The 19,571-nt window shown below is 46.1% G+C and overlaps 1 protein-coding gene across 2 annotated transcripts in view; it reads left to right on the top strand.

Annotated features, from left to right (window-relative positions):
• The window catches only part of PSMA1 (proteasome 20S subunit alpha 1), a 395,619-nt gene extending 378,522 nt beyond the window's left edge, over positions 1-17,097 (top strand). The window contains exons 1-10 of one of the 2 annotated variants that reach the window (XM_081841747.1): positions 5,588-5,935; positions 7,799-7,843; positions 8,591-8,692; positions 9,700-9,803; positions 10,497-10,585; positions 11,425-11,495; positions 12,545-12,674; positions 14,241-14,320; positions 15,498-15,602; positions 16,765-17,097. In XM_081841747.1, coding sequence (XP_081697873.1) covers positions 5,603-5,935; positions 7,799-7,843; positions 8,591-8,692; positions 9,700-9,803; positions 10,497-10,585; positions 11,425-11,495; positions 12,545-12,674; positions 14,241-14,320; positions 15,498-15,602; positions 16,765-16,821 — 1,116 coding nt within the window. In that variant the 5' untranslated portion in view covers positions 5,588-5,602 and the 3' untranslated portion in view covers positions 16,822-17,097. Of the gene's footprint in view, positions 1-5,587; positions 5,936-7,797; positions 7,844-8,590; positions 8,693-9,699; positions 9,804-10,496; positions 10,586-11,424; positions 11,496-12,544; positions 12,675-14,240; positions 14,321-15,497; positions 15,603-16,764 lie in introns of those variants that run through there. The other variant, XM_081841748.1, reaches the window with a different exon arrangement.
• The last annotated feature ends 2,474 nt before the right edge of the window (positions 17,098-19,571 follow it).

Below are 19,571 nucleotides of genomic sequence, written 5' to 3'. Positions count from 1 at the left end.
TCAGGGAGCCCGTGCGTTGCAAACAGCCTGCGTAGTACCCGGATGGCTGCGGATGTAGAAGTGGATGGTACCAGTGCGACTTCCAGCCATTTGGTGTAGGAGTCCACCACTATGAAGAATGTTTTCCCCTGAAAGGGGCCAGCGAAGTCCACATGCAGGCGTGACCATGGTGCTCGGGCAGACTCCCAGGACTGGACTGGGGCCCTTGGGGGATCTGGGCGGGATTCTTGGCAGGCCTGGCAGTGTTTGACCCAGGCCTCTATCTCTCCGTCGATCCCCGGCCACCACACATAACTCCTGGCAAGGGCCTTCATTCTTACTACCCCTGGGTGTGTCTCGTGTAGGGCTGTGAGGACCCTTTTGCGGAGGGGCTGGGGAACAACGACCCTGCTTCCCCATAACAGGCACCCCTTGTGGGCCGACAGTTCATGTTTGCGGGTTGTGTAGCTGGCGAATTCTGGCCCGGGGCTGCTGCTGGGCCATCCCCTCCACACCCAGTCCAGGACCCGGGAGATGACCCTATCTTTCTTGGAATGGTGTGCAACTTCTTGTGCCTGAATGGGGCGGTCGGGAAGCAGCTCCAGGCTCATAACCTCTTGTGCAGGTGCCGGGTCGGGGCCTGTTTCTGGTAGTGGTAGCCTGCTGAGGGCGTCCGCATGGCCCATCGCCTTCCCAGGGCGGTGAATCAGTGCATACTGGTAGCTGGCAAGGAAAATTGACCACCTGAGGACACAAGGAGACAGCACTTGGGGGGTCTGCTTTTCGGGGGCAAACAAGCCAAGCAACGGTTTGTGGTCAGTCACCACGGTGAAGGGCCGCCCATACAAGAAATCATGGAATTTTTTTACTCCCTTCACGATTGCCAGGCCCTCCTTGTCGATTTGTGAGTAGTTCCGCTCGGTTGCGTTGAGTGTCTGGGAAAAGTATGCCACCGGTACCTCTCTTCCATCTGGGAGTTGGTGTCCCAGGACAGCGCCAATGCCATAGGGTGAGGCGTCGCATGCTAGCACCACCGGCAGCCTCTCGTCGAAGTGTGCCAAGACCGAGTTTGAGACAAGCAAGTCCTTGACTGCCTGGAATGCGGCCTCCTGGCGATGGCCCCACACCCAAGGGGCCCGCTTGTCCAGGAGTCTGTGTAGGGGCTCCGCTACCGCCGCCTTGTGGGGAAGGAAGGAATGGTAAAAGTTCAATAGTCCCAAGAAGGCCTGAAGTTCAGTCTTGTTCCTGGGCGCTGGGGCATCACAAATGGCCCGTACCTTGTCCCCAGTCGGGTGGACCCCTTCTGCGTCCACCATGAATCCCAGAAAGTCCACCTGGGGCACTCCTAGTAGACATTTTTCCCGCTTTACCTTGAGACCCGCTGTCTGGAAACGGTGCAGAACGGTGCGGAGGCGGTCCTCAAACTCCTCTGGTGTGGGCCCGGCAATCAACACATCATCGAAGAAGGGGGTGACGCCAGGAATCCCTTTAAGGAGAGAGTCCATTAGATTCTGGAATATGCCTGGTGCCACGCTGACACCGAATTGCAGCCGCTTTACCCTGAATGCTCCTCTGTGCGTCACAATCGTCTGTGCCTCTGCTGTTGCCTCATCTACTGGCAGCTGTTGATATGCTTGGGCCAAGTCCAGCTTGCCAAAAATTTTCGACCCAGCCAGGGTGGCAAGGACATGGCTGACCACTGGCACTGGGTATGCATGGGCCGTGAGGGCCTTGTTTATGGTACATTTGTAGTCTGCGCAGATGCGGACTGAGCCATTAGGCTTGACAGGTGTGACGATTGGGGTTTCCCAGGGGGCATTAGGTACCGGTTCCAGCACTCCTTGCTCCACGAGCCGGTCCAATTCCTCGTCTATACGGGGTTTCAGAGCGAACGGGACCCGGCGGGCCTTGAGCCTGACTGGTCGTACTGCGGGGTCCAGCTGTAGAGCAATGGGGGGGCCCGTATACTGTCCCAATTTCCCATCGAAAACCCCCGGAAATTCCTTGCATATGGCGTCCACGTCCACTTGTAAGCTAGTGTGGTTCACCCCGGTGACAGCTAGCCCCAGTGGTCCAAACCATGCCAATCCCAGTAAGCTAATGTAGGGGCCCTTGACCACAAGCAAGTCCAGTTGCCGCGTCCGCCCTCGGTATTGCACCCTGAAGGTCCCCACCCCCATTGTGGGGACCTTACGTTTCTGGAAGTCCCGGAGGGTGAATGGGGCCGGCCTGAGTTTGGGACCCCCAGTAGGACACAGTTTCCTTAAGGTCCTTGCCGAGATTATGGATAGAGTTGAACCCGTGTCAAGCTCCATGCGGCATGGGGCCCCCTCTATCTGTACCTCTACATAAATTTTCTCTATGTTGGGGTGGGGCAACTGGTATACCTGGAAGTCCGTGAGCTCTGTCGAGTTGCCTTGGTGCGTTGGGCCCCGGGACCTGGGGTTCTTGGATTGGTCGTCTGATGCCTGGTGTCGGGTGGGCCGAGCCCGACACACCCGGGCGATGTGTCCCGATTTTCTGCACTGTCTGCACTCTGCATTGCGGAAACGGCAGGTCCTCCTCTCATGACTTTCTCCACAGCTTGCGCAGTTCCCTCCTTCTCGTCGAGGCAGCTGTGGTATGTGGGCTGCTTGAGTGCGCTGCTGTACTCGGTGCACCTCCTCCCTGTCAGATCCTGAGTCGTCGGTGAGGTCTTCATGGTGGACCCTCGGTTGGGACGGCTGGCTCGGCCGTGCCTCTTGTGTCGACCTCTCGGCAGCTTCCGTTGCCAGGGCCTCCTCCAGAGCGACCTGGAACGTTAGGTTCTTCTTAGCGTAGAGGCGTCGTTGCAGCTTCTCATCCCTCAGGCCACCGACGAGGCGGTCACGAAGCATGTTCTCCAGCTCTGAGAAGTTGCAGAACCGGGCGGCTTGGCGGAGAGAGGTCACAAACCCAGTTATGGTTTCCCCAGGGGCTTGCCGCTTTGCGTAGAAGGCATTTCGACGAGCCACCACTGAGGGCTGTGGCGAAAAGTGCCCCTTCAGCTGTTCCATTATTGTTTTGTATGGAACAGTAGCAACGTCTTCAGGCGCAAGGAGAGCCCGGGCGATTTCAAATGTCTCCTCTCCGCAGACGCTGAAGAATATTGCCCTCTTCTTGGCGTCTTCATCATCGGTGACCCCTTTGGCTTCTAGGAGGAAGGTGAAACGGGAGGCGTACGCTTCCCAGTCTCCAGATGCTGGGTTGAACGGCGAGAAGTTGCTGTCAGTTGCCATTCTGAGTTCCTTGTGTCCCGGAGCTGAAGCCTGGATACACGGTGCGAGGCAGCGGTGCGGCAGGTGGCGGTGCTGCGGTGCTGTGTGTGGCAGTCAGCTCAGCGGGATCCCATCCTCGTCGCCAGTGAAATATACTCGGAGTCGCAAAGTGATTTCATGCTCTTTATTCAGCTCATAGTGGTGAGGAGGAATGAATGAAAGTCCCCTCAAAGTATCTGCCTTATATACATTATTTACACAATGGGCTGCACATGATTGGCTAATTCCGGAATTGTACTGTAAACCAATCAGGTTGTGGATTCACTTCAATCTGGAGCATGATTGGGTGGTTCCTGCCAACCAATCATACTGCTGCATTGTTCTAGGACCAATCAGACTGCTGCATTCTGAATCCTATTGTTCTAGGACCAATCAGACTGCTGCCTTTTGGATCCTATTGTTCTAGGACCAATCAGACTGCTGCAGTTTGGATCCTATTCGACTCAGTACATAACAACAGAAAAAAAGAATTATGTGCCCATTCTTCCTCATACCCCCAAAAGAGTGACTATGTGCTACAGCAAAAAGGAAGGATGTAACAGATGCATGTATCTTTCTTCACAAGAAGACCTTGAGAAGGGTGCGCAGACAGGAGGTAGGAATGAGGGATGTGCACACATCCCAGGGCCCATATTTTCTCTCATTAGATATGATTCAGACTGTTATTCGTAAGATAGTAGTAGTAGAAAAATCCTGGTGTCCAGGTGTAAAAATGTTGTTCGGTCTATTTTGGTGAATCAGGATGTAACAATCATCAATCCTTACAGATGATCAACACAGACCAATAGCATGATTTATTCACTACACTGGCATACTACTTAGAATGAAGCATGTGCAACTTCTTTCTGGGATGTTACTTCAGTGTAGCAACAGAAGGGGTAACTGAGAATACAGCAGAATTAAAGTATGATGTCCTGTATGTGACCTTGATGTACAGTGGTGCCCCGCAAGACGAATGCCTCGCAAGATGGAAAACTCGCTAGACGAAAGAGTTTTCCGTTTTGGAGGTGCTTCGCAAAACGAATTTCCTATGGGCTTGCTTTGCAAGACGAAAATGTCTTGCGAGATCCTGCGGGTTTTTTCCCTCCCCCCCATTTTCTAAGCCGCTAAGCCGCTTATCCGCTAAGCCGCTAAAAGCCACTAAACTGCTAATAGCGCTAATCCGTCAATGGGCTTGCTTCGCAAGACGCAGTGGCGTAGTGTGGGTTGTCAGCACCCGGGGCAAGGCAAGTAATTTGTGCCCCCTAACCCGTGGATTTGCGCCCCCTAACCCTAACCCCCAGATGTTGCGCCTGGTGCGGCTGGCCCCTCCTGCACCCCCCACGCTACGCCACTGGCAAGACGAAAAAACCGCTAGACGAAGAGACTCGCGGAACGGATTCTTTTCGTCTTGCGAGGCACCACTGTAATTTCAGTGCCAGGCAAAGGCCTTGATATTTTCCCTGGGCTGCTTAAGCTTCTGTAAATTGCTTTGACTTGAACTTGTTGCCCCATCTCATTTGTTTTGGCCCCACCCATCAACAGAGTGCACTTGCCTTCCTGCAAGGTTGGCCTAATGCAGGTACCCCCAAACTCGGCTCTCCAGATGTTTTGGGACTACAATTCCCAACATCCCTGACCATTGGTGCTGTTAGCTAGGGGTGATGGGAGTTGTAGTCCCAAAACATCTGGAGGGCCACGTTTGGGGGTGCCTGGCCTAATGCCTTGCTCTGGACTCTCTGTGCTGCCAAAAGTGCCACCTGATTGCCTCTATAATTCCACAGCTTTTTATTTATACCAGTCTTTACCAACCTGGTGCCCTCCAGACATTTTGGATTACAATTCCCACCAACTCGCCCAGTTGTGTCAATCTAGGTTGCAGTCCCACACTAATTTACCTGGGACTAAATCTCATTAAGGGACGTGGGTGGCGCTGTGGGTTAAACCACAGAGCCTAGGACTTGCCGATCAGAAGGTCGGTGGTTCAAATCCCCACGAGTCCCTGCTCCTGTCAACCTAGCAGTTCAAAAACACATCAAAAGTGCAAGTAGATAAATAGGTACCGCTCCGGCGGGAAGGTAAACGGCGTTTCCGTGCGCTGCTCTGGTTTGCCAGAAGTGGCTTAGTCCTGCTGGCCACATGACCCGGAAGCTGTACGCCGGCTCCCTCGGCCAATAAAGCGAGATGAGCGCCGCAACCCCAGAGTCGGTCACGACTGGACCTAATGGTCAGGGGTCCCTTTACCTTTACTAAATCTCATTAAATTCAAGGGGACTTACTTTTGAGGAGACTCATATAGTACTGCATTGTTAGTATTTTAAAAGGGGGAAAACAACAATAGCTAAAGGATGGGGCAGGTCGCTATTATTATTATTATTACGTATACTTTCATTAAATGTGTATACCGCCCTTCACCCGAAGATCTGAGGTCGGCTCACAGCGCGAAGCGGCGAGTACCCAGTGCGCACGCGCCGACCTTCCGCCGTTCCAGAGGGAGGAGCCGTCCTGGCGAGGCGCCTTTGGATCGGGGGTTTAGCGATCGGCTGCGATTCCTCGCCAGAGACGGAAGGAAGTCCCGAAGCCCGCACTCGACGCTCGCCGAGCTATCGATCTCCTTTTTTTCCAAAGCCACCCTCGCCGGTGCAGCCGCTCGTGCTGGTGTTCGGGAAGTAGCCGACATGGTGAGACGGGTGGGGATCGGGAGCCGGCGGGTGGGAGGGAGGGGGAGCCAGAAGGAGCCCGGGGAGAGATCGCGGGGAGGCTGCGTCTCCCTCGTCCGAGTAGGTGGGTGAGTCAGCACATCGGAGTGGTGGTTGTGTCTGGGCCCAGGTTGTGCCTCTTCTCCTGCTGCCTTCAGGAGCCTGAAGCCTCCCAGCGCTGCCTCCGCATCTCTTTGGCTGATCCCTCCGCCTTCTCCCTAAATCAAACTTCCCTGCGATCCCAAATCTTCTTTTCGCGCCTCTAAGTCCCTTCCGCAAGAAAGGGGCAGCAGCTGCATCAATCCCTCCCGCACCGTTTGTTCAGATTTTTTTTCCATAAAAGAAGAAGATAATCCACCTTTCTCTAAGATGCAGGGACTATTATGGCTTCCCCAACGCCTCAACCCGATAATAATCTCAAATTCTCTCATCCTTAACCGAAAGCGAAACTCCTTTCTCATCCCTTCGAAATCGCAGGCTTGTCAGGCAAGATAAAATGTCTGACAAGAAACTGGTTGCCCTCCAGTTTTTCTGTATAACCTGCAGAGGAAGCATATGTCCAGTTTGCACAAAGAGCGAATCATTCACCGTCGTTCAATGATGCAGCATTTTATTCTGCTTCATGACTCCATTGTTCTCCTCTATATGACTTCGGGGTGGCGGGGGAGGACTTTTCTCAGGGTGAAAGTTGGAACAGGTATGTGGCTGTATCAAATATCTTAGAGCCCCGGTGGTGCCAGTTTCCAGTTTTACTTCTTCCGGGTATTCTATGAGCAAGAGACAGGTACTTCAGCATGATTTCTTGAATTAAATATAGGCCTTCATGTAGCCCTCACATGCACCTTCATATAATCAAATTTTAATTTGCAAATTTCTTGCTTAGAACGCATCTTAGAATTTTCTTGATCCCCACTAAAATAGCAGAAAAGTGTTCTGCTAAAATTTCATTCATGTAGGAGTTTCAAATTTGGTTTAAAAATGCCAAAGTGTTTCAATGTCTTGTAAACCCTGAATGCAGCCCTTCAAAGAGAAGTGAAACCATTTGATTCAACATGGCTAGTGTGGGGCAGTTAATGCTGTAGAAAGCTGTTATTCTGCAGTTGTCTAGTAGTGTGTTGATTCATGCTTTGATCAACCAAAAAAGGCATGATGTTGCTCTTACTGTAATGAAAAGCAAAACTTACCTTGATTTTAAGGAAGCAGGATTGTAGTGTTCAGACTTCGGACTTGTTTCTGTGCAGCATGTTCAGTATTGGGTTGCTAATCATGAATCATTTCTTTAAAGCTCCTCTCCTTAAAAATGTTCTTTCTTACCCCTAATCCATGATAACATGATTAGGCCATGTGCCTATGCTACTTAATGCACTGTTTGCAATAACTTTGAGTAATTCTAATCTCTTTCTTTCCCATACCTTACCTTATTTCTCCCTTCCTCCCTATGCCTAGCTTTGCATTCTGAGCTTCTTAGCAAACCTTAATAATTGTGAAGTGCCACATTTAAACAAACAAACTTTCTTCAGTCTTCTCTTGAAAGTAAAATTTGTCCCAGCCTGTATATTTTTGTGGCTACTGGCTGTACCTTCACTGCCATAGGTAATATGTCTTTGAACAGTTTCTGGGCATCACAAGTGGGCAGAGTGCTGTTGCACTCAGGTGTTGCTTGTCTGCTTCCCGTAGGCATCAGGTTGGCCACCGTGAGAACAGGATGCTAGAGTAGATGGGCCTTTGGCCTGAACCAACATGGCTGTTCTTATGTCTTACTTTAAAATGTTTTAAAGCATAATGTTGTACCTTTGTAGCTGATAATGCTACTCATGTTAATAGATTCTATTTTGTGCACTTTAGTTTCGCAACCAGTATGACAATGATGTCACCGTTTGGAGCCCTCAGGTATTATTATTATTATTATTATTATTAATTTTATTTATTATTTTTCTCAACTCATTGCAGTGATTTGTACCTAACTTTAATAGCCAAAGGAATATGCTAGTAAACAGTTTTCCATATGTGTTTGATTGATGGCCTAGACATTGCGGAAAGAGCAATCATTTTTTTTAAAGGGAAAGTTGTAGGAACTAGTGTGTACACAGTTATACCAATTCCTGTTTTGTGTGTATGCATGTGCTGTTTGTGAATGAACAACAGAGATCCTTGCCAAATGGATGGTAATTCTTCAAGTATTTTATATTTAACTTGGTGTGAAAAGTATTTAGGGTTGCTTGGTCAGAACTCAATTGTATCAATGTGCCAAACACTGTCTTGTGAAGCCATTAACTCCACTTGAACATAAAAAGGCATTTGTTATATTCCATTGGCTGGTAAACTATGGAATTATAAAAGGCATATATATATTTGGGATGAAATATATATGGCAGCCCAAAGTAAAAAGACTTCCTGGGAAGGTTGTGGTGCTGGGAGAGAATGCACATACAAGCCAAGCTGCAGCGCTTCACTATGTTAGTTCAGAAGTTCCTTGTACACACTTGGTGTGTATTTTTCTCTCTCTCTGTCTCTTTAACCTTCCCAGTTGCAATGGTGCCAGAAGGTTGCTTATTGCAGTATGCAATATGATCGATGTACTTCTGGAGTCAGCACATTTTAAAAGAGGAACATTTTAATCTGTGTTTTTTTCTTTAGGGGCGAATTCACCAAATTGAATATGCAATGGAGGCTGTGAAGCAAGGCTCTGCAACTGTTGGACTAAAATCAAAGAACCATGCTGTTCTAGTTGCTTTAAAGGTAAACATTAGGGTAAAGCTTGGAGTTAATCCCTCACCTCCTTTAAAATGAGAAGAGGGTGCATGCAATTCTTTCCTACTATAATAATATGTCAGTGGTAAGAGGGACTATTGTATAGGGCAAGTATCTCTGGAAGTGTGGGTTTGAATCCCACCGCTGCCAAGCATCCTTGTAGCTGGTAGAGCTCAGTTGGTAGAGCAAGAAACTTAATTTCATGGTCATGGTTTGAGCACCACATTGGGGAAAAGATTCCTGCATTGCAGAGGGTTGGACTAGATGACTCTTGTGATCCTGTCCAACTCTACAATGCTATGATTCTATAATATATCTGAACCCATCTATTATAAAGTTGTAAGCCTAATTACTGCATTCTAAATGCTCTGGATATAATAGAACATAATGGTGCTTTTTCCTTTGCTAAATACACTACCCACCATTAGTCATTGCTGAGCTGCTGCCAGATAGACAGTACAAGCAGCGATGGTTTTAGGCATGTCTGATATGTGCACGACTGTGCCAAACCTGGAAGTGATTAGAAAACGTCACAAAAGTGGGGCGGGGCAGAATGGTATGTTTGCAGACTTTTTCAGTCATGCTTCAGATATACATGATTTCACTAAAATGTGCTGTGCCTCACAATGTAACCCCAACATAAATGGGGAGTTGCCTATACTGAGCTACCTAGAAGAGTGGTTCCCAGTTGGCGAAGTACTGCAGACCCCGTTTTTCAAAAGCCAAGCCATGGACCCACAACTTTTGAAAATTTTGATATGTCTATGGTAATTTTTGTTATGTGACTAATGGTGCAACAGACCCCCGGGTGGGTTATGCAGACCTGGGGTCCGTGGACCACCAATTGGGAACTACTGGTCTGGACGAATCATCTGGCAGTGTACCGCATCTTCATAAGAAGGGATGGATAAAAGACTCCATTCAATTGTTACTATAACCATACTTGTCATTGTCAAAATGTTTGTGTGACTCACAACTATTTTTTCTGTGTTTAGAGGGCACAGTCTGAGCTGGCAGCTCATCAGAAAAAAATCTTATATGTTGACAACCATATCGGTATTTCAATTGCTGGGCTTACTGCTGATGCAAGACTTCTATGGTAATTTTGCAAATTGGTTTATTTCATATATAGGGCACAGAGATAAAATTACACATATTTTAGTGCATTTCAAATATTTATATGCCTCCTTCTAAGAGTACATGAAGTTGCATGTATACCCCAGTGGTAGCATTGACTGGAATTAAAGCAAATTTATAAACACATTGTCTGGGATTCAGCTAAAGGTAGCCAGTATTGTGAGGGTGCGGGGGAAGGGGCTGAGATGGGCGGAACAGTGACTTGCTAGGCAGTGTTGTGCATGTCTACTCAGAAGTAAGTGCCATTGAGTTCAGTGGCGTTTGTTCCCAAGTAAGTGAATATAGGATTGCAGCCTGAATAAACACAATTTCTTATTATTCTATTATATTTATCCATTGCTTTTCACATGCAGAAGAATGTCCCAAAGTGATTTGCAGCATAACTAACATGAAAACCTTGTATAAAACATAGTGGCTAAACATACTCTGTCCAGTAACTTCTTGGCAGAGGTGAGATTTGAGCACTGCTTGCTGCTGTGACCCCCAAGCAATATAATTCTAGCTGAACAGCTTGTCTAAGCTGGTGCCCTCTAGATGGGGCTACTGCATGGCACTCCAGTAATCATAACAAGGATCAAAGCTACACCTAGAATGAAACCTGTGCATAACAAGCCATCTACTGGTGTATTTTTGTTTCTCTCTTTGAATCCTGCAGCAATTTCATGCGCCAGGAGTGTCTGGATTCTAGATTTGTATTTGACAGACCTCTTCCAGTGTCTCGACTAGTATCTCTGATTGGAAGCAGTATCCTTTTGTTGTGATTGTTATCGTGAGACGCTCATAGTTGTCAAGATTATGCTCTGCTCTTGACCAATGTTCTTACTACTTCAATAAGTGTATTGACTTGTGTAAGAACTAAACTAGTGCAGGTCATTGGAGACCCTTTGCTTTAATATTAAAGGTGCTGGATCCACTGATCCCTGGAAAATTTCAGTCACAGATGGTAGTGGTAAAAACCAAATGATAAAGTTGAAGAGTTGTATTCAACAGTGTTACTTAGCTGATGGTAAGGCTTCTATCACCAAAACTAGGAGGGAAGTAATTTTCTGCAGCTCCAGCCCACCCAACACCCCCCAAATTCTGCTCTAGAGGATTGGGAGGTCCTCCAGAGCAGATGAGGGAGGGAGAATATATCTGAAAATTGATTATCTTCTGCTATCAGAGGTCTTAATATCCACCGAGTGACACCCTTGAGTATAACTCGGAATGTTTGAATGGTTCTGCACGTTCATGTTACTTGAGCAGTAAGTGATACTTGTGTGTATTTGCCACAATAAATCAACATATGTTGAATATTTCAACATATGTTGAATATTTGTGTTGAGTATTCACAGGCATTTGGTTTAGTGGGGGGTTTCTCTGCTCAGCTGTTTTGTGGGTTGTGTTTAATTGAAATGTGTGTTGCTGATGGTTTTAATAGCTTTCCTTTTAAATGCTATCTGCTTTTAGCATTACTAGTACTTCTATTCTCTCTGTTTGTAAGCCTTAAGCCCCCCCCCCTTGAGGGTGGAAAAGTGGGGTAGAAATGTTTTTATAACTGAAATATACATGCCGTTTGAGACACATTCCTCAGCTTGTCCAAGAAACGCAGATACCAACGCAACGGTATGGCAGAAGGCCATATGGTGTCGGACTTCTCATTGCAGGCTATGATGTAAGGGTGCTTTTTATACTTGTCTATCACATATTCCTTGGATGATACATTATTCTAAAGTATAATGAGAGTTTTTTTATGCTAGAAGAAGCATGATACTATATTAGCAACATGGCAGTAAACAGTGGGTTCTGTCCAAGGGCTGTCCTCCTGTGAGCACAAGACCTTTTGATCTAGTGGAGGTGTCCACTAATGGGAAGTGATTTTTGCTGATTGCCCCTCTCCCCCCCCCCATTCTATACTGTCACAGGCCATAACCTCCAGAATACATTTTGGGGGGATGGAGGAGGGGGAATAGGCAAAACCCACTTCTTCACCGCTTGTGGAATGCTCTCCCCCGGGAGGTTCACCTGGTGCCTTCATTATACACCTTTAGGCACCAGGTGAAAACGTTTCTCTTTAACCAGGTCTTTGGCCGGTTGACATTCAATGCCCTTTTAATTGTGTTGTGGAAGGGAGGGTTATTGGTTTGCTTTTGTTCTTGTTTTTATTCTGCTTTTTATACAGTTGTACCTTGGATCCCGAACGCCTCGGTGCTTGGACGTTTTGGTTCCTCAACACCGCAAACCTGGAAGTGAGTGCTTCGGTTTGTGAACGCTCTTTGGAACCTGAACGTCCGACGGGGCTTCTGAACGCTTTGGTTTTTGAACATTTTGGAAGTCAAACAGACTTCCAGAACGGATTCCGTTCGACTTCCAAGGTATGACTGTATTGTAATTTTATGTTGTGAACCACCCTGTGATCTACAGGTATAGGGTGGTATACAAATTTATTTAAGAATAAGAATAAGAAGACTCCACTGCTGCAGTAACAATACAAGGAGAATCAGTTGTATTTCATCCTATATGCAAGGCATGAAACATATGGTATAGTATTAGCACCATATTATTTTAGGCCTTTGGTCAGGAAACCTGAAAATTGAAAATTGTATATGTACCCATATATGTTAATTACAGATTTTATATGTTGCATTCTTCTGAAATAAAATAGAATGGAAATATCTTTATGCTATTTCATGGTAAATAAATAATGTCCCTTTGTTTTACTAGGATATGGGTCCCCATATCTTCCAGACCTGTCCTTCTGCAAATTATTTTGACTGCAAAGCAATGTCCATTGGAGCTAGGTCCCAGTCAGCTCGAACTTACTTGGAGCGACACATGACCGAATTTGCTGACTGTAAGTGTTTGGTCTCCTCTATCTGATTTGTAGTACAGTGGTACCTTGGGTTACATACGCTTCAGGTTACATACGCTTCAGGTTACAGACTCCGCTAACCCAGAAATAGTACCTCGGGTTAAGAACTTTGCTTCAGAATGAGAACAGAAATCGTGCTCCGGCGGCGCGGCAGCAGTAGGAGGTCCCATTAGCTAAAGTGGTGCTTCAGGTTAAGAACAGTTTCAGGTTAAGAACAGACCTCCAGAATGAATTAAGTACTTAACCCGAGGTACCACTGTACAGTCAAACCTAGGCTCCCAAACGCCTCCGTTACTGTACTTTTTTTTTTTTTTTTAAGTTTAAAACAAGATTTACTTACTTTATAACCTTCCACTGGTTCACAGTAAAGGCAGCAGTAAAAACTATGCAGGTAAAACATGTATTCATATCTACAGTATAACCAGCCTCAGCCATGTGCCCAAAGCTTTGTATGTATCCAACGCTTGTCAAAGAAAGAAAGGGAGGGAGGAAGAAGCAGGAAATGCTACATGCGCCTTCTACAGCAGAGGAGGGGGAAATGTCTACCAATTGTATTTCTATGGTCTGAGCATCTGCCTGTCAACAATACAGCTCTGTGGTGTTAGCCCCTTCTCATGCTAACTAGCAAGAATAAGTATTTCTAAGGTTTGGCTGCTAATGTCCCACATCTTCTATACGCAGCCAAGTGCTTGGCTAGGCCACGATGGAGAGCTGAGTGTATCACAGATTTGCTGCAACCTGACAAATATGAGAATCCAAATCTGTCTCAGCCCTGCTGGTGACCTGAAATATTAAGAGCATTGAAGATCTGCCATACACTACTCTGTCCTGCCACAGTCTTCCAGTCAGCAATAGGGGTATAACAGTGAGCTGCTCCTTGTTTAATGCTTCCCAGCTCAATCTGCAATGCTGTACATTTTGGCTCCTGAACACCAAAAACCCGGAAATGTTTGTTTTTGAACGTTTTTCAGAAGCTGAAGGTCCGACGCGGCTTCTGCTTGAGTGCAGGAAGCTCCTGCAGCCAATCGGAAGCTGCGCCTCAGTTGTCGAACATTTCGGAAGCCGAAGGGGCTTCTGGAATGGATTAAGTTCGACAGCTGAGGTTTGACTGTGTGATGTTTTGCACATATTGCTCTACCCCTTTCTCTCACGTACATGTTGTGTTCCTGGTTTATTGGTGAGCAGACTTTGACTGATAATCACAGGCATAGGGAGGGAGGGGAGAGAGTGCTTTGAAACTTCCCCTTCCCTGCAGGAGAAATACAGTGGTACCTCCGGTTGCGAACGGGATCCGTTCCGGAGGTCCGGACACATCCTGAGAAATTCGCAACTGGAGGACTGCTTCCGCGCATGTGCACAGCGCGGTTTAGCGCTTCTGTGCATGCACATAGAGCGCTTCTGCGCATGCGCATGTGACAAAACCCGGAAAAATACTTCCAGGTTTGCCACATTTGCATCCCGAAGATTACGTATTCAGAGGGATACATAAGCAGAGGTACGACTGTACTGTGCTTCTGAACTGCTCATAACTGAAAACATATTTTACAGGTAATCTGAATGAGCTAGTTAAGCATGGACTGCGTGCCTTGAGAGAGACTCTTCCTGCAGAACAGGATCTGACTACTAAGGCAAGTGCTGGAACCTTTTTTTATTTGTGGTCTGTTCTGTGATTTTCGAGCGTGAGTAACACTAGCAAAGCACAATACAGAAGGGGGATGAATCCTATCATTTTGTAAGTGGAAGCCAAAATTCACAACCGAAGAGTTGTAGTGAAGATTAATCAGGTAAAAAGATACAAAAGAACGCTTGTACCAGTGAACCCAGAACTCCTGAACTGTATCATTAGCTTAAGCAACTTGGCTACATTTGAACAGCACTTGCATGCATCACTTTTATACATGTTTGTGCAAACACTGGAAATGTGCTTACTGATTTATAAATAGCAGGGATAGCCAAGTAAGTCATTTGCCAGTGATTCAAGTGGGTCTGCTCTGAATATGTCTAATATTGGATATTGACCAGCACTAGCAAGGAGACACTTGTATGCATAATAACACTAGTTCTGATTATCTGGATAGCTTGAATAACAGCAGGCCTATGTGAAATTCTGGGGTTTGGGGCCAAAGTAATAAAGGCAATGTTTGAGCTACTGCAAGAATTCTTGGATGAGCAGGTTTTTCTGGACCTATTCCAGTCAAATACATACGTATGTGATCAAAGGCTTATGTATACTGGGGAATGTCCTGTATGTACCTGCCACTTTTGTATCTACTCCATGGTGGTGTTCCATATCCTGTCATTTTACTGATTTGTGAGGCCACAAGGGTAGAGGACTGCTCCTTCATACCAATTCATACATTGTGAGATGCTTTGCCAGCTAAGGTGCACTTGCTTCACCTATGCTGGCTTCTCATCATGATTAAAATCAGGCATCCCCAAACTCAGCCTTCCAGCTGTTTTGGGACTACAACTCCCATCATCCCTGGCTAACAGGACCAGTGGTCAGGGATTATGGGAATTGTAGTCCCAAAACAGCTGGAGGGCCGAGTATGGAGATGCCTGATTAAAATGAACAGGAGATGTTGCTTGGTGTCTATCATGGAGGTGACTAATCTTTTGCTTTAATGGGCAGGATTTATCTAACCAGCCTCATCAGCAGAAGCCCTACACAAAGACTTCTGCAGAGGCACAATGTTGGGAAAGAATGGTCTAAATCCGCCTGACTTCCCTTTGAATCAATGTACATAACCTGTGCTGCAGAAAGACAGTGGCACCTTTCTTAGTTTTCCAATTATCATTTAACAGAATGTTTCCATTGGGATTGTTGGTAAAGACATGGAGTTCACTATTTATGATGATGATGATGTAGCACCATTCCTAGAAGGACTTGAAGAAAGACCCCAGAGAAAGGTATGCAAATTTAATACAACACATTGAATTTACTTATACAGTAACATTTTGTAAAATACCTGATTTTAGTGTTCTATAAGCTATGGTTTTGCTACTACTATTTTCTTTTATCTCAAAAGGTTTTTGGGGCTATCCACCTCACCCCACCTCAATTGTAATGAACCTGTCCACATTCTGCAATCTTCCGCTGAGGCATTTCTCTAGTTTCCCTGTCTTTGAAGGAGTAGTGATTGGAGAGAGGACCTTTCGGGGTTGTGAAACCCCTTCTGTGGAAAGCTGCCCCCAGTGTAGTTCTCTTGAGATCTGCTTTTTGTCCTTTCGGCACTAGAAAAAGGAATTATTTTAAATTAACAACCCTGTTCCAATATGTAACCTCTGGAGAAATGAGACTCCTATACTTTGCTAACGTTTAACTGTCTTAATTGTCCTAATTATATTACAAATTGTTAATAGGTAATTATTTTATTGGTCCTGCAGGAGACATCTACTAATGAAAGGCAACATCTTTTGCTGATTTCTCCTCCCAATCTACCACCCTAGCAGCCCTCAAAATCTGTTCTGAACAGATTCTAACTCTCTAGAATATATTTTCTGACGGCTGCAAGAGGGGGAATCAACAAAAATAGTCCCTTCAGATGCCATGGCACTAAAGATGGATATCACAAAGTATTTTTAAGGAAGTTGTCCTGTAAATGGAGACAATGAGAGGACACTTAATAGGCTCCAGTATGAAATTATTTGGTACAACCATTATTGGGTTTTTCAGTCACAGAATCATGTTTATCTAAAAAGTTTTTTATGTTGGACACTCTTATCTATATTGGAACTTCAGAACCATTTTTTAAATAAGAGGAACAAATTACAGTTAAAGCTGGCATGTATAGTATGACTGCTGTCAGGCTTGGGAACTAAATGGGAATTATATTAAAGTTGCAAAGATTTGATTAAAAAAGATATATCATGGCCTAATTTGATTTTGATTCTATGCAATTATTTAGTGCAGAATTGTGGAATATTGAAAATCAGAATTGACTTGTCCTCTAAAATTAAATATTGGTGGGGTTTTATATTTGTAAGATTTTGTTCTATAATTTGCTACCAGTGACAATTAAAACTGACATAATTTTAACTATATTTAATATTTTTATTTTACCTTTTCAAGACTGCTCAACCTGCTGAAGAAACTGCAGAAAAGGCTGAAGAACCAATGGAGCACTAATCATTGTGCATGCACTTCAGACACAGGAATGCCAGAGCATGCATTTGTATTCTGTTAACATAACTCTGAGATAAATGCATATTGTAGTGATACATTCTAGTGAGTTGGTCTACAAAAATGTATTGCCAAAAATCCTAAACTGGCAGCAAAGAATTAATAACTGACCACTGCTCTTGAGATGTCGTTTTCTAGAAACTATGGAATATTGTTTTATATGAAAAAGCTTGTTTTCCTGTCATAAAGGCGTTGATTAAATAAACCTGTTTCTTGAAACAACTTGCTCTGGTTTTTATTTTTTAATTCTTTAAATCAGGAAAAGCAAAATCATTATCACTGCTTCTTGAGGGAGAAAGTTCCATAGTTAAACCATGCACTGTGGGAAGAACTACTTTCTTTTCTCTGTCCTGAATTGTCTAACATTCAGTTTCATTGGATGGCCCTGAGTTCTAGTGTTATGAGGCAGGGAAGGACTTTTTTCTATCCTCTATCTACATGCCTGAGACCTGCGGGTATAGGTAAAGGTAAAGGGACCCCTGACCATTAGGTCCATTCGTGGCCGACTCTGGGGTTGCGGCGCTCATCTTGCTTTATTGGCCGAGGGAGCCGGCGTACAGCTTCTGGGTCATGTGGTCAGCATGACTAAGCCGCTTCTGGCAAACCAGCGCACGGAATCGCCGTTTACCTTCTCTCCGGAGCGGTACCTATTTATCTACTGGCACTTTGATGTGCTTTCGAACTGCTAGGTTGGCAGGAGCAGGGACCAAGCAACGGTATATAACGGTATATAAAATCAATAAATAATAATAATAATGCTATGCATAATCACCTCAATACTGCAACCTTTCCTCAGAGGAGTTGCAACACCCCCTTGATCGTTTTCGTTGCCCTTTTCTGACCATTGAGATGTGATCGGAACCAGGGGTCAGCAACCTAAGGCCCATGCGCCACAAGCAGGCCATGAAGGTCGTTTAACCAGCTCTGCCACCTGCTCGGGGACCGTGCAGCCCGTTTGGTTGGCTCCTGTACACTGCGCTAAACTGGCACGGAGCAGAGTGGGGACCGCCTTCCGCGATGCTTGCCGGCTTCCCATTGGCTGCAGGAAGCTCCTGCAACCAATGGGAAGCTGTGCATGCCTCTGCGCCAGAAGGAGCGCTGGAAATAGTGTTTGCACGTGCGTGCGCGCACTCTGGCCCACTGCGGCATCCTCGGGACTGTGAAGCGGCCCAAGCCATAAAAACTTTGCCGATCCCTGATACACAGTATATATACCAAATGCAGTCACACCATAGATTTGAATAATTGCATTATGATATTGGCAGTTTATTGTCAAATCCTTTCCTAATGATCCCTAGCTTGGAATTTGCCTTCTTCACAGCTGCCACACGCTGGGCCATTCATGGAGCTATTCTCTTTGACTCCAAGGTCTTACTGCTTGTCAGTCACCACCAGTTCAGACTCCATGAGCATATATAAGATTGTGTTTGACGCACATCACTTTAAATTTGTTTACACTGAATTTCAATTGTCCATTTACCACCCAGTCACTCAGTTCAGAGAGGTCTTTTTGGAGCTTTTCACAATCTCACATCTCTGAACAGTATCATTGGGAAACACCACACTACTCGCCCTTAACTCTGTATAATTTATGAACCATTCTATGATTCTACAAAAATAAAAAGCACAGGTTTTGAATAGGATACTAGATGCGTGTCTGTCTGGAAGTAATCCTACTGAGTTGAATGTGGCCTATGCTAGCAAGCATTTTAGGATTGCAACCGAAGGCTACTGTCAGGAATTTTTTTCAGTTCAAAGGCAGCACCCCCTCCCTGAGCCAGTATGCCAGTGTTGGATGGGGCAACTGATGTGAATTTTGCCTTTGTACCCTAGCCTAGTTTCCACACCCTCACACAACCTGTCAGGCAAGCAAGAAGCACAGTCAGAGTTCAGGGACCCATTCCAGCTACCACAAACAAGGCTGAGCAAAGACTGATAAGGGGCGTTCCTTGGGGTGAAGGATACATGCAGGGCCAGATTTAGGTGTGAGGAGGCCCTAAGCTACTGAAGGTAATGGGGCCCTTTAGATGTCCAGCTGTCCTTTGTCAACAACAAATTGCCGCTGTTTTTTTCTGTTGAATATATGCTATATGGTAATTTATGGACCTAATAGGTATCTAAAACCATTTGCACATAACGAATAGGAGTCTACACAACACAACCCACTGTTGCTGTATGTAGGTTTTATTTTATTTGTTTTTTTATCTTATATTTTGGAAATGTTCATCCAGCTTTAATTTTTGGGGGCCCCCCAAGAGAGTGGGGCCCTAAGTTATAGCTTGTTTAGCTTATACGTAAATCCGGCACTGGTACACGGTCTGGGAAAGAGGCCCACGGCCGAGATGGAGATGGGCTGCATTTGACCCCTGGTCCTGAAGTTTCCCATCCATGGCTTAGAAAGAAACGGGCGCCTGAAACCCGAAAGCCCTATGGCGCGGCCACTGAATGCCACGCAGTGTAACGGCTCCTCCGCCACTGGTGCGGACGGCGCCCACGTCCTGCTCCCAGGAGCGGGTGGAGAAGCAGCATCGGCCCTCGCAGGCTGGACTCCAACCCGGACACGGCGACTCGGCGTGAGGCGGAAGAGGCCGCGCTTCAGCTCCCCGCCTCCGGCCAACGCGCGTTACGCGAGCGGCGGAGGAGGCGTGTCCCGTCCGGGCCGCCGTACTATCGATGTGGCCCTGCGCGCCGAGTGC

This window comes from Podarcis erhardii, assembly GCF_964252035.2.
Source record: "Podarcis erhardii genome assembly, chromosome: 1".
Classification (NCBI taxonomy): Eukaryota; Metazoa; Chordata; class Lepidosauria; order Squamata; family Lacertidae; genus Podarcis; species Podarcis erhardii.
Note: the sequence above shows the minus strand (reverse complement) of the source record. Positions and strands in the feature narration are given on the sequence as shown.